This window comes from Chenopodium quinoa, unplaced genomic scaffold, assembly GCF_001683475.1.
Source record: "Chenopodium quinoa cultivar QQ74 unplaced genomic scaffold, ASM168347v1, whole genome shotgun sequence".
In the NCBI taxonomy this organism is placed as follows: domain Eukaryota; kingdom Viridiplantae; phylum Streptophyta; class Magnoliopsida; order Caryophyllales; family Amaranthaceae; genus Chenopodium; species Chenopodium quinoa.
In genome coordinates this window covers 8,305,693-8,320,345 of record NW_018742204.1, presented here as the reverse complement: position 1 = coordinate 8,320,345, position 14,653 = coordinate 8,305,693, and the positions used below count along the sequence as shown (strand labels likewise).

At 36.7% G+C, this 14,653-nt stretch overlaps 3 protein-coding genes across 12 annotated transcripts; 1 reads left to right on the top strand and 2 right to left on the bottom strand.

Moving 5' to 3' along the window:
* The first annotated feature begins 1,301 nt into the window (after positions 1-1,301).
* LOC110710744 lies at positions 1,302-5,093 on the top strand. Of its 10 annotated transcripts, XM_021889277.1 has the most exons (11): positions 1,302-1,427; positions 1,670-1,791; positions 1,941-1,991; positions 2,379-2,558; positions 2,725-2,811; positions 2,897-3,016; positions 3,098-3,133; positions 3,350-3,376; positions 3,468-3,530; positions 3,975-4,002; positions 4,122-4,592. In XM_021889277.1, the coding sequence occupies exons 2-11, from the start codon at positions 1,675-1,677 to the stop codon at positions 4,247-4,249; spliced, it is 837 nt and encodes a 278-aa protein (XP_021744969.1). In that variant the 5' UTR covers positions 1,302-1,427; positions 1,670-1,674; the 3' UTR covers positions 4,250-4,592. The 10 variants fall into 10 exon arrangements, with proteins under 10 accessions (XP_021744969.1, XP_021744808.1, XP_021745117.1 ...); XM_021889116.1 differs by having other exon boundaries at positions 1,302-1,791; XM_021889469.1 differs by lacking the exon at positions 4,122-4,592 and adding an exon at positions 4,822-4,897 and having other exon boundaries at positions 1,305-1,791.
* Positions 5,094-11,438: 6,345 nt separating this feature from the next.
* LOC110720798 lies at positions 11,439-12,197 on the bottom strand. Its single transcript, XM_021899870.1, has one exon. The coding sequence runs from the start codon at positions 12,195-12,197 to the stop codon at positions 11,439-11,441; it is 759 nt and encodes a 252-aa protein (XP_021755562.1).
* A 135-nt stretch (positions 12,198-12,332) lies between these two features.
* On the bottom strand, positions 12,333-13,529 carry LOC110720696. Its single transcript, XM_021899775.1, has one exon. The coding sequence runs from the start codon at positions 13,527-13,529 to the stop codon at positions 12,333-12,335; it is 1,197 nt and encodes a 398-aa protein (XP_021755467.1).
* Positions 13,530-14,653: the final 1,124 nt, after the last annotated feature.

Below are 14,653 nucleotides of genomic sequence, written 5' to 3'. Positions count from 1 at the left end.
CCTGACTGCGAGACCGACTTTATATATAAGTGATATGATATTTTAAAATAAAAAAATTATTAACAACGAAAACATTATAAACAAATAAGCTAGTGAAAAAACAACGATGATGTATCCGATATGAGCATCAAAAATTCATCTCTTTAAAGGGCTAATCTTTATCACTACAAAGGGCCTGTTCATATTTACTTAATTTCAGTTCAGTTCAGTTCAATTCAGCTCCAATCAGTTCAATTCAGTTCAGTTCAGTTCAATAAATGTGAACAGGCCCTAAGAAGTACTAATGTCACCAACATTTTTGATAAAAAAACAAATAATTTTAGTTTTTTTTTTTTTTTTTTTTTTTTTTTTTTTTTTTTTAGAAAATTAAAAAACGGGTAAACGGATCTGGTCTGGGTCTAGGGGCCAGACCTGGATCCAAATCTGTTTTTACAGCAGGACCCGGATCTGACGGGTCCAAAATTTGAAGACCCAGATACGTGAGAAACGGATCTAGATCCAAAGATTCGGGCCGGGTCCAGATTTACTACCATCCCTATGTGTATCGCACGAGCAAAATAGTGCTCCGTCCTTTTTTTGTTTTAAGGGCCGTTTGGTTCGCACGGGGGTAATCAGAATGAAATGAACAAAGGGAAAGACAAGGAATGGAATGAAAATCCTCCACTTTTGTTGTGTTGTTTGTTTTGAATAAGAAAGGGAAACATTGCTACCAATCCAACCACCACACCACCACCACATTGCTTCACTTCCCACCATTTCCAACCACCACCCAACCACTCCACCACTCGCCGCACCCCCTCCACCACTCGCCGCCCTTCGCCGCACCTCTCCCGCCCCTCGCCGCCACTCCCCGATCTCCCTCCCCCGAAAAAACCTCCCCTAGCCCCGTAAAACTCTAGAAACGATCTTCCTCTCCCTCAGATACCCACCACCCTCGGGTCGGGTGCAGATCTACTACCATCCCTATGTTTATCCCACGAGTTAAAGTAGTACTCCGTCCTTTTTTTGTTTTAATTTTTTTTTTGGGAATAAGTACTCGGTACGAAGTACTTCCTCTGTTCTTTTTTACTTGACCTGTTTCTTTTATCACGTTTGCCAATGCAAAATTTTAACGATTAATAACTTTAATTTTCCATAAGTAAAAATTACAAAAGTTACATATTATGATAGTACTTATTGAGACGAATTCAAAAAGATCTCACATGAATATATTTTTCCTTATATATTATTCACAAACAACGGTCAAAGGATGAGTGTGAATAGTGTAAAAGTCAAAGCTTATTCTTTTGTTAATTCTTCTTTTAGTTCTCCCCTATTTCACTGCATCTAAAGTTCTACACCCCTCTTTCTCGATATCCATAACCCTAAAATACCTAACTTTTTCATTCTCTTGACCTTCTCCCTCTTGGCTTATCAAATTCTCGTCCGTATGTTTCTAATTTTGCTAATAATTATACCTATTGTTGTTGAATTTCTTTCCAAATTCCATTTTTATGATTATTATCCAAACTTTTTTTTTTTTTTCTGAATTGTTCTGCTTTAGCTTTTAATGTTTCAATTTTCAATCCAAAATTATTGAGTGATTTGTTCCAAATTTCGAAAATCGCCTAAATTTGGTAAATTTGTTTATCCAACTTGATTCTGGCGATGCCGGACGGAGGAGATGAAGCTGGGATGAGGATGTCGGACAGCGAAAGTTCATACGATGAAAAATGGGACAGCATGTGGGAAAACGAAAGTTCAGATGATGAAGCTGGGAAGACGTTGTCGGACAACGGAAGTCCAGGCGATGAACCTTTGGCGAAGAAGCCAAAACTTGCTGTAATCTTTTTCTATCTACTTATTCTTCAATTATTCTCCATTTCTGTTGTTATGATTACATACTTTTGGTTAGTAAGATAGTTGGAAATAGCAAATTGGATAAAAATGGTTCAATCACAGAATCATACACTATTAAAGGGAAAAGCTTGTATACCAACATAAGGGTTATGGTAAGCAACATAAGGGTTATGGTAAGCAAATTGGATAGGTTAATTACTATGTAAAATTAAGAAGTTTTTTTTTTTCCTCAATATTTTTGATGCTGTCTAAATAATCAATATTTAGAGAGTTTTTACACTAGTAAATAAATGATTGCGTACCAACAAGGGTTATGGTAAGCAACTTGATGCCCCTTAAAGGAGGTCTGGAGCCTCACCATAAGCCAGGTGTGCGACACAACTAAGCTTCCTGGTGGGCTTCCTAAATGAATAAGATTGTGTGCTTCCTAATTAAATAAGATTATATACTCTGGTTAGTAAGATTTTGTCCTGAAGAAAACCTTTTATGTAAATCTATTTATGAACTAACTCAATCCTATTGGATTGCAAAATAACCAGAGCGACCTTAATGAAGTCACTATTGATGAGCATTTGGAAGCAATTGAGGAAGCTGCATTAAAAGAGTTAATCTTAGATAGTTGCGGAAATTTTCTGGTTGGTTGCAAGCAATTACCTGGTCTACTTTATGATAGTCTGATTGAAGGACTTGCCACTCTTGTTCACCTGTTGTATGACAAGGTACTTATTATATTCCTTAAAAGTTCCTATGATTTTCTCCTTTCCTCTCTCTGCTTTATATTCTTTAAAAGTTGGGATGTTTCAAACCAGAATGATGACATGCGTCTGATCATTGTTCCTTTCTACTGTATACTTATTATATTGTTTATACATCTATACTTGACAGGAGGATTTTTATCGGATGGGTAGTTCTCGCATGGTTATTGATCAACAAAACAAGTTTTGGGAAGAACTTGCACCTGTAGGAGAGAAGGTGTGTGTGTATTGTGTAATGTACCGTGCATTTTGTCTTTTTCCCTTTTGGTCAAAAACTGGTATTAGCAAGTTTATTCCACAAGATTATGTATTTTTTGCAGAATGAATCAGTTTTAGAGTTTTGCAAGTGCATTTTCTATAAAAAGGTTGACCGGGAAAGATACTCTTTGTTGACCGAACGTGATCTTAGCAGAATGGTTTTGGTAAAGCTTTGAATTATTGATGTCGTTTACCATTTCTATGTGATTATTCCATCCCTTTTGATGTTTGCTTTCAATGTGCAGCATTATAGCAGTTTGTCATATCAGAAGCCTTATATGGTATGTGCATATACCAGTTAAGATTTTGCGCATCTTGGTGCATAAGATGATTGTATGAATGATTTGGTTAATTGCTTTAGTAAGATACGACTTGATGCTAGACAATAAGCTGAATGCTTTCTTTGAATTTGAGAAGGTTTTAGTGTACCTATTTTCCATAGGAACCTTAGCCTGTGTATGACTGTATATTGACTTTGTTTTTTGTTGTTGCCCCAGTATTACCGTGTTGAGGAAAATATGAAGGTAGCATGGATTTTCTTGCTTTTCTGCTGACTACGGACTACCAGGCTTTTTTGTTATGTTCATAATTTGCTGAGCTTGTTTGTAATGACAGAGTACTATTCATGATGACATTCTGAAAGCAATCAGAAAAGTAAAGCTTTGTCCAAGATTATCGGTAAAATTCTAAATACTAATAAGTGTGTTTGCTTATTGATGATCATTTTTTGTATTGAACACTTTTGATTGATTTGAAAATATTGCCTGTTCATAATTTACATAGATGTATGAACACTTTTGATTGATTTGAAAATATTGCCTTATATTATCCTGGATTTCTGGAGGCTGTTAAAGTCTAAAAAAACATTTATCTGGCTAAGTATTAGTTGTTTTTATTCATATTACTATGTTTAAATTATTAAAGTGAACCTATATGTTAAATTTTTAATACCTTTTTCTTTGTTTTGTTGCATTAATTTTAGATTTATTTGGATTAAGAATACTCATCTGTACAGTTGATGTAACACCTCTAGATCACATCCAAACTAAATTGCCTTTGTTCATCTGTTTTCACAATTTATTGGATGTTAGCAAGCTGATGGTTGAGCTATGGTGGTGACAGCGGTGGCGGCTAATGGAAGATTGGTTAGGTGAAGTCAACATCCTTTGTTTCTTTTGAGAGTGTGTTCAAACACTTCAAAGGCGGATTGTTGGTAGAGAACAGGGCTAAAGTATATATTTATTTAATCAGATATCTTCTCCATTATAGGCAGACTTTGGTGGGATTCTAGCTTAGCTACAGTGGGATGGGAGAATGATTGTAAATTGGAAGGACAACTTCTCCAACCAATACTTTATTATCTTACACTATTAAATTCACTCCATATAATACCATAATATATGTGGATATCATAGCCTGAAACTTGCTTGAAGAAAAAGAATATATATTTCAAGTCAAATGCTATTCCCTCCGTCCCTAATTCTTTATCCTATTTCCCTTTAAAGACTGTCCTAAATTCTTTGCTCCATCTCTTTATACAAAAAAATTTCTCCCTACTTCTTTACACATGGTGGGGCCATACCAACCCCCTTACACTTTTCTCTCTTCTTTTCCTCCATATTCGTTTGTGTGCATAGCCCACAAGGAGCAAAAAAATAGGGACTGAGGGAGTCGTTTCTTAGTTGTAAATATAATAATATTCTAAATCCTAATAAAATGTTTTTGATAGTTTGATTGAAATTACAAATAATCCTAACTTTTAAATGTCTTATAGTTTTCCTCAATTAGTACATACGATAATGAATTTTGTGCATCTTTTCCTTCTTATCTGCATCATTAAGAGCATCCACAGGTTGCTTCAGTCAACTCATCACTAGTTGTTGAACTTGAATGTACCTTACAGCTTAAATTGAAATGCCATCAAAAGAAATGATATGTGTTGATGACGTGGTCTTCTTTCCTGGAGCAGGTTGATCAATATACAGATTTACTGATAGAGATGTTTACGGATCGTGAAATGAAATGTCAAGAGTTTTTGATCGCCAAAGCTGTAAAGATAATTGATTAAATAGTCCCCCATGCTAAAATTAAATTGGTAAATAAGATAAATAGTGGAAAATGGCTTATATGTAATATCAAAAGATGACCCTTACATATTTTATTCGATTTAATGTTTCCCTTAATTTTGATTTATTAGAACTCTTTGCACTCTCTAATTGGAGGACGCTCTATTCACATTTACTTGGAGTGATGAAATGGTTCCTTAATTTTAAAGGGTGATTTCCTTCCTTTGATAACTTTAAATTGGTAAATAGTTGTAAATGTTAATCTTAGGGTTTCATATGTATCCAATGATAAGATGTCTGCTTTCCAATGGTACCCTACATTGTTCCAGTGGTACCCTACATGGATATGGTGGTACCTTACGTGGTTCCAATGGTCTAACCCTTGTCAGTGTACCCTTCATGGTCTCAACTGTGCCCTTTAACTTACCAAGGGCACCCTTCACTACTTAAGTGTTATTGTATCGATCATTCTTTTTAGTGGTACTCTTATTCTTTGTAGTGGTAGCCATGAACTTGTTAGTGGTACCCTAGAATTTTAAAGTGGTTTATTGGAACCCTTTACACTCTTTAATTGGAGAACCATGTTCTTCACATTTACATGGATTGTGTTGATTATATGGTTCCCTTAAATTTGATTAAATAGTCCCCATGCTAAAATTAAATTGGTAAATAAGGTAAATAGTGGAAAATGTATGGCTTATATGTAATATCAGAATATGACCCTTACATATTTTATTCGATGAAATGGTTCCCTTAAGTTTGATTTATTCGAACTCTTTGCACTTTCTAATTGGAGGACACTCTATTCACGTTTACTTGGAGTGATGAAATGGTTCCTTAATTTTATTAAAGGGTGGTTTCCTTCCTTTGGTAACTTTAAATTGGTAAAAAGTTGTAAATGTTAATCTTAGGGTTTCATATGTATCCAATGATAAGATGCCTACTTTCCAATGGTACCCTACATTGTTCCAGCGGTACCCTACATGGTTATGGTGGTACCCTATGTGGTTCCAATGGTCTGACTCTAGTCAGTAGTACCCTTCATGCTTTTAACTGTGCCCTTTAACATACCAAGGGTACCCTTCACTTCTTAAGTGTGATTCTATCGATCAGTCTTATTAGTGGTACCCTTATAATTTGTTGTGGTAGCCTTGAACTTGTTAGTGGTACCCTTTATTTTAAAGTGGTTTATTGGAACCCTTTACACTCTTTAATTGGAGAACCATACTCTTCACATACATGAGTGTGTTGATTAAATGTGACGAGGGTCGAAGCTAGGTCGTTGGGGCTAACCCCTACCCAAGGTCAAACAATATTTATAAACACTCAACACACCCCTATATAGGTATAACGGTAAGTCGAGGGTCAAACCCAAAGGAATGGTGGGCTATTGTCTATTGTCTATAGTCAAGCTATCCCGAAATCTAGAGATAGGGTGTGAAATCTATACTAAGACAATCACGGCAAATAAACGAGAAGAAATCAAATGTAATAAGCACTAGGGCTAGGATCCACATGTAGTCATATTGGAATCAACTAATTGGGAAGTTAAATTGGCTAAGTCAAGCAATGTGAGGGAAGATCAATCATGCAACTAATAGAGCATATCAAGCTATTCTCCTAGATGTCTAACTAGCGTCAACTACGATAAACTCTAGTTAGGAAACATCATAAGACACTTCAATCGTGTAAATGCAAGCCACAAAACAATGGTCCGTATCAATGTGAAATTACAATGCAATCTAGTGCAACAATCAAAGTTAGCTACACTTTAATTAATCACACACATGCACATGATCATCAACCAAATTTAATCACATCATCAATTCCATCAATTTTCCCTAGTTAGCATCAATACATTACTCATACATGCTTCACCATTACCCTAGCAATCTAACTGCTCATAATCCATAGAAATCAAGATCAAAACAAAGCTAAACAACAAATTCATCATGATCAAATTGAACAAACTATAATCAAATCAGAAATCAATCAAACTTCAATCAAACTTGAACATTCAACAAAACAATTGAAATCAAACTAAAGATTAAACTAAAGATTGAATTAAAGAAAAGGAAATCTTACAATCTTGATCAAAGAGCAAAGGAATTAAAGAAAGCTTCAATCATCAACAATCCACCATGAATTTCTCTCACTAAAACCTAGAGTTTCTTTCTCTAAAAACCTCTCTAATTTGATCAAAAACTAATTCTAATTCTATTCTAATTCTTCTCTAATGATTCTCTCTCTAAAATAGAAGGAAAATACTATATATACAAGGAAAAGTCGGTTAGATCGTCCAAAAATAGACCCACGGAGATGCGGCAGCACAAGAGAAAAAAGACTGCGCACGGAGCAGGGTACGGGCAAAGACCCAGGTGGGTGCGCCCGCACCACCTTGGTGCGCGCCCGCACCACCTTGGTGCGCGGCCGCCCCTGCCCTGGGCGCACCCGCACTAATCTGGGTGTTCCTTCTCCCCTTCTTCGACCTTGATCAACCTTGTGCGCATGGCTTGGTGATGGTGATGAACATCAAAGTATGCAGTCTTGAAATGAGTATTTTGGTGGGTTTGTGGCAAAGATGATGCCCCCACTGCATACGTGCACCGGTCTCTAGACTTGCCCCTTGAGTTCCTCCAAACTTGAAGCTCCAAATGCTAACATAAGGCATCCAACATGATGAGAAATGTAGGAGGGAAGCTCGGAAATCTTTGGAAACTCGATCACAACCTAAAAACAAACAAATAATAGAGAAAAACAACGAATAGACAAAGAAATGCACAAAATAAAGAAACTAACAACGAAAAGCACAAACTAACGAAATAAAGAGAAAAACTAAGAAAATCTAAGTAAAAGAGCTACAAAATGAAATGAAAATCATCCTAAAAGAGATCAAATGAGTGCCATAAATGTCACTCATCAAATTCCCCCAAGCTAAACTTTTGCTCGTCCTCGAGCAAAACAAAGCAAGAAAGAGTAAGGATGAAAAACTTATTCAAAAAGAAAAAGAAAAACTCAAAACGAGAATATACACTACTACTCACTGTCGTAGGAATCACGGTTGTTTTTAGCTACTACAAGCCCTTTAAACCCCAAAGTCGCCTATGAGGACGAGTGAGGTCTCGTAAGGGTATCCTAAGAGTTTACCCACAACTCTCCACCAACATCAAAGAGGCAAAACCATAAAAAGAAAAGAAAAGGAAAAAGGAAAACAAAACCTTTGCGAAATGGACTTACAAAGAGACTACAATGTAAATGAATGAAAATCTTTCTCAAGTAGTCAAGGTATGCACTTTTCAAGATATCTAAGGTTGACTGAAACATAGGATATGCTAGGCGTAGGAACTATACATCACAATCCACGTTCATCCCAAACGATCTTACCGGGTTCTCCCCACTAGTCTCAAATCTCCCCTTAGTGAGCATCCCAATGATTCCTCGAAGGAACCAGAAAAAGAGATTTATTTAGGCTACTCGACAATCTTGACTATGCATCCCCTTTCCTTGGGAAATGACCCATGATTCCCTCCCCCGAATAGTGACTCAACTTTCTAGGTCAAAAGGTCTTTCCCCAAGGTTGTAACGTAAGGCATAAAGGGTGAAGGTAGGCTAAAATTTGAAATTTGATGGGTTTCCTAATAGTGAAGCTAAGAACGGGCCCTTTCTTAGAATCACAATCAAGTAATCACCAATCCAAACAAAAATACGTACACCCCCAAGCTTATTTGAAGCTATACTCACAAGAAATATATACAAAAAGCGTAAACGCTTCTCCCCCAAGCTTAAATGAACATTGTCCTCAATGCTTAGAAGGAGAAAAGAATACATCAAAATATTTTTGAATTTTTCACTTTTCAATTTTTTTTTTGTTTTTTTTTTCGATATGCTTTGTCCTTGCCTCTTACTAAATTCGGACGGCTTTTTCAATAATGCAATTTATTTGTCCATGCCTTTTATGAAGTAGGACGACTTTTACTCATAAGCATTTGCCATTATTCACAAAGAAGATATAATCACAATCTTGCATCAATGGAACCACATATCCCAACCATATCACCACAAACTCCATCAAGAATGATCAATTGCTTCACAAAAACAAGAAGAGGAAGAAAATGAAACAAAAGGCGAAAGATCTAAAGATGTGGCTTGAAAAGAAGGGAATAGGCTCAAATGGTTGCAAGAATACAAATGTAAACCCAAAAATAAAGATGAAACAAACTATCCTAAAAATGAAAAATACCACCCCGAAAAAGGTGCCTTTGTCCTCCCCAGATAGCTCGGTCTCGGGTTTAAGAATCATACATCAAGCTTTATAGATTAGGTTTTCAAAGTCAAGGATCCACGTCGCTCATATAAAATAGGTTGAAGGCTTGAAAAACGATGAACCTCACATGGATGTAGCAAAAACTCACTAGTGGTGTCAAATCGACTATAGGGAGCAACTACCAAGCATGCCACAAACAAGTAGAATCCGACTTCATGATCCTCCTAGTTCAAACCAACTACCCTAGCATACACCTATCCTAGAGTCTACCGAACATAGTCTCAAACCGTGCATACCTTTACTACCTAGGAAGAAATTCATGCAAAAGACAAAGTCCAATGTACAAAGTCCAACTCATAAGGAAAATAAAAATGGTGAAAAATAAGCCTCAAAATCAAACCACAAACCAAAACAAGAACAAAGCAAAAATAAAGGAAAAGAAAAGAAAATAAAAGAAAAAGGAAAGTCATAGATAAAGGAAGAATAGGAGAAATGGAGAAGAGAAATAGAAAGCAAGTTAAACACATATATCCCAATCGACAAACAAGTGATCGAATGACAACATTGTCATCGATCCCAAACACATTACGTGTTAACAAGCATTCATCCTCGAACCATTCAACTTCCCCTAAACTAATCCTAATCTATACATCCAAATAAAATAAAGAGAAAAAATTAGAAAGGTCTCACTGAGCTATCCATGCTTAGCATAATAAATAAAGGCGATAGATTGAACCACCTTTGTTGCGTTCCAAGATCGTAAGCATCATCATAGAGCCATGTGAGAACAAGAAGAGCAAAAGAAACTATGAACTAAGAAAATGGTTAGTAACTTCAAAACCAAAAAGAGAAGAAAAGGAAGATACAAAGTAACACTAAGTAACCAACTAAACTAATAGCTAATTAAAAGACACTAGACTACAAAATTTGGATTCAAAGGGACTTGAATCCAAAGGTTTTGGATAAATGAAATTTGATGAGTTATGGAAGAAGGTTGGTGCGGTTTTGAGGGTATGAGGGTGATGGGGGTCGAAGGTAGAAGGAGGAAATAAGTAGAAATGAAAGAAGAAAGAAGGAAGGGGAAGATAAGGGGCATGGCAGTGGGCGCGGTAATTGGTGGGTACACAAACAATAATGATGATAAACACCAACATAGGCAGTAGCAAAACCCCATTTTAGTGGGTTCAAAATCCCAAAATAATGGTAGCACCACATGAACCCACCAAAAACAAACTTCCTTCAACTTTTAAAGCACAAAATTCCCTATCTTACCTCACTAAAATTCTTCCCCTTTTACCTCAAATTTCGATGATATCGAGTATAAACACATCAAAAACCGCAAAACACTTTCTCATTCCTCATGCTCCCTTGATGAAATCCAATCCTAAGAATCCAACCTACAAATCCAAAAAAGTAGAAAAGTGAAAGAAAAGAAACTAAAAGAAGGGAAAATAAGAAAATTCAAAATCAAAAAGAAAAATTAGAGATCTCCGGGTTGCCTCCCGGGAAGCGCTTGCTTATGGTCCTAAGCTCGACCCTTCCTCCAAATCATGGAGGGTCAAAGAACACCACCTTCCTCAAAGTGGCGGAAAGAGAAAATTCATCCTTAACTTCTAGCAACTTCTCGTTGTCGCTTGACGAGATTTCATACAAAGACTTTTCAAATGCAAGCTTTTCTTTCCACAACTTCTTTCTCTTTCTCTTCTTCTTAGAATCTCGAGCTTTTTTCTTTGCATTGTTGTTCTTTATAGATGGCTCCTCACCATCTAAACTCATGGAGACATCACCTTCATCTTGAGGATAAAGTTCAAACCAATGAGGAATGTCAACTTCCTCCTCGTCCATAAGCTTGGGAATCATCATTCTATCTTCACTAACCTTCTTGCAATCACAACTCAAAAGCACATCATCATAATTCTCAAGAAAATAGTTAGTTGAAGAATCAATCATGCATACATTATCAATGGAGCAAAGGGAATTAACACATATAATTCCTTTCACAAGAGACAAAGACTCATGCATTGGTTTCAAATCAAAACTTTCCTCATTCTTACTAACTCTCAAGGTAATACGACCTCCCTTAACATCTATCAAGGCTCCCGAGGTGGATAAGAAAGGTCTTCCTAAGATGATAGGGATATGGTCATCTTCCGCAATCTCAAGCATAATGAAATCAACGGGAATGGTGAACTCTCCTATCTTGAGAGGAACATCCTCAACTCTCCTCTTTGGAAATTTAATAGACCGATCGTCCAATTAAAGGGTCATGTTGGATAGAAGGAGCTCACCTAGCTTAAGTTTCTTAAAAACGGAATAAGGCATGATGCTAACACTAGCAGCAAGATCACAAAGAGCATTGTGGAACAATTTTCCTTTGATTTTGCAAAGTACGGAGAAATTTCCGGGATATTTCAACTTTTGGGGTAAGTCATTATGAATAAAGGCACTAAAACACTCCCCCAAATTCACCGGTTCCACCATATTGCAATCTCTCTTACCGCTCAAAATTTCCTTAAGAAACTTAGCATAGTTTGGCATTTGTTCTACAACATCGGTGAAAGGAAGAGTAAGATGAAGTTGCTTAAGCATCTCGATGAATTTCCCAAATTGCTCATCCAATTTATGCCTATTGTTCTTTTGGGGGTAAGGGAGTCTAGGTTTGTAAACCTCATCTTGCTTCCTCTCTTTCTCCTTAGGCTTATAATTAGAATCCTCACTCATCTTGCTAGGCTCTTCATGCTTATTCCCTTCACTCGAATCACTCTCCTTTTCACTCTCCTTACTCTTTCTAGGAACACTCTCCTTAAGGACTTTACCACTCCTAGTGGTCATAGCACACATCGGTTCCCTAGAGTCAACTTCTTGTGAGGGTAAAGAAAGAGGACTAGCACAATGACTCAAAGGGATGGCTAGTTCATTGATTTGGTTCTCAAGCATCTTTCCATGAGTAAATAAGACCTCAAACATTTTGTTACAAGACAATGTGAATTCATTCAACATCTCGGATTGAGCCATCATGAAATTCTCTAGCCTATTCAATTGGGATTGTTGATCATAGAAATCATCACCTTGGCTTTGAGTCTTTGGAGTAATTTGGGGTGGGGTATCTCTTTGAACATCATTATGAAATTCTCTTGTACTTTGATTACTCTAATTACTCCTACCATGATTTTGGCCGGAATTTTGATTATGGCTACCATAACCTTGGTTATGATCCTCATATTCTTGGCTATGGCTTTGATCATTACAACAAAAGTTATTATGGTTACCACTCTTTTGGTTATAATTATTATAGCTCCCATCATTGTGATAATTCCTATTCCCAACATTCTTTTTAGCATTAAATCTAGGTCCAAAATCATTATTATCAACACAATTCACATGCACATTCTCATATCCATCATATATATCACAAGGAACATTGGGGCAATTAGAAGCATTATGATCATTCTTTCCACATAAATCACAAATCAAGCAATCTCTTATCATGCAACAAGAAGCAAAAAGAGGGTTAGAGTAGGAAGATGTACCTATCCCCTTAAATTGGGAGGGAAGACTAGAAGCTTGTGAAGGACTCTCGAGCTTGGTCTTGAGAGAAATCACCTCATTTCCTAACTCCGAGACCAATGTGGACAAATTGTTGACGACATTAGATTGATCGATTGAGCCACTTGTGCTTGTCGATTCCCTCTCTACATCATGCCAATCCATGTAGTTCCTTACCACATCATCTATTACATCCACAACCTCTTCTTCCGTTTTGTTCATAATCGGCCCTCCGGCTCCGGCATCAAGGCTCGATCTACCTTGAGAGCTCAAACCACCATAGAAATTTTGTATGACTTGATAGGTTGGAATTCCGTGGTGAGGGCATTCCCTTTGGTAATCCTTGTACCTCTCCCATGCTTCATAGAGATTCTCTCTAGGCAATTGCTTGAAACTTTGGATTAAGGCTCTAGCCTCCGCCGTCTTCTTTTGTGGGTAAAAGCGAGACAAGAAAGATTTTGTGACTTCATCCCACGTCCTAAGGGACCTCGGCTTTACCTCCTTGTCCAACCACTCTAAAGCTCTTCCAATGAGAGAGAACGGAAACAACTTGAGCCTTATATATTCTTGAGCAACTCCGGCTACCATAATTGTATTACAATACTTTTCAAAATCCTTGAGATGGTTGAGAGGATTTTCACTTTTTGTGCCACCATATTGTTTCCTCTCAATCAAGGTGATCATAGCCGGTTTGATTTCAAAATCACCATCCGGGATCAATAATGGAGCAATCTCGCTCTCATACTTGTAAGCGCCCGGCGTGACCAACTCCTTCAACATCACTCTATGAGCTTCTCCCATGTTCACTTGCACACAATCTCAAACGAAATTATTAGTAGCACGACTACAAGTGTAGCCTAAAGGAAAATCTTTTTGTGATTTTGAATTAAGTGGAATAAACTCAACAACAATATACAATCACGACACCATTCCCCGGCAACGGCGCCATTTTGACGAGGGTCGAAGCTAGGTCGTTGGGGATAACCCCTACCCAAGGTCAAACAATATTCATAAGCACTCAACACACCCCTATATAGGTATAACGGTAAGTCAAGGGTCGAACCCAAAGGAATGGTGGGCTATTGTCTATTGTCTATAGTCAAGCTATCTCGAAGTCTAGAGATAGGGTGTGAAATCTATACTAAGACAAACACGGCAAATAAACGAGAAGAAATCAAATGTAATAAGCACTAGGGCTAGGATCCACATGTAGTCATATTGGAATCAACTAATTGGGAAGTTAAATTGGCTAAGTCAAGCAATGTGAGGGAAGATCAATCATGCAACTAATAGAGCATATCAAGCTATTCTCCTAGATGTCTAACTAGCGTCAACTACGATAAACTCTAGTTAGGAAACATCATAAGACACTTCAATCGTGTAAATGCAAGCCACAAAACAATGGTCCGTATCAATGTGAAATTACAATGCAATCTAGTGCAACAATCAAAGTTAGCTACACTTTAATTAATCACACACATGCACATGATCATCAACCAAATTTAATCACATCATCAATTCCATCAATTTTCCCTAGTTAGCATCAATACATTACTCATACATGCTTCACCATTACCCTAGCAATCTAACTGCTCATAATCCATAGAAATCAAGATCAAAACAAAGCTAAACAACAAATTCATCATGATCAAATTGAACAAACTATAATCAAATCAGAAATCAATCAAACTTCAATCAAACTTGAACATTCAACAAAACAATTGAAATCAAACTAAAGATTAAACTAAAGATTGAATTAAAGAAAAGGAAATCTTACAATATTGATCAAAGATCAAAGGAATTAAAGAAAGCTTCAATCATCAACAATCCACCATGAATTTCTCTCACTAAAACCTAGAGTTTCTTTCTCTAAAAACCTCTCTAATTTGATCAAAAACTAATTCTAATTCTATTTTAATTCTTCT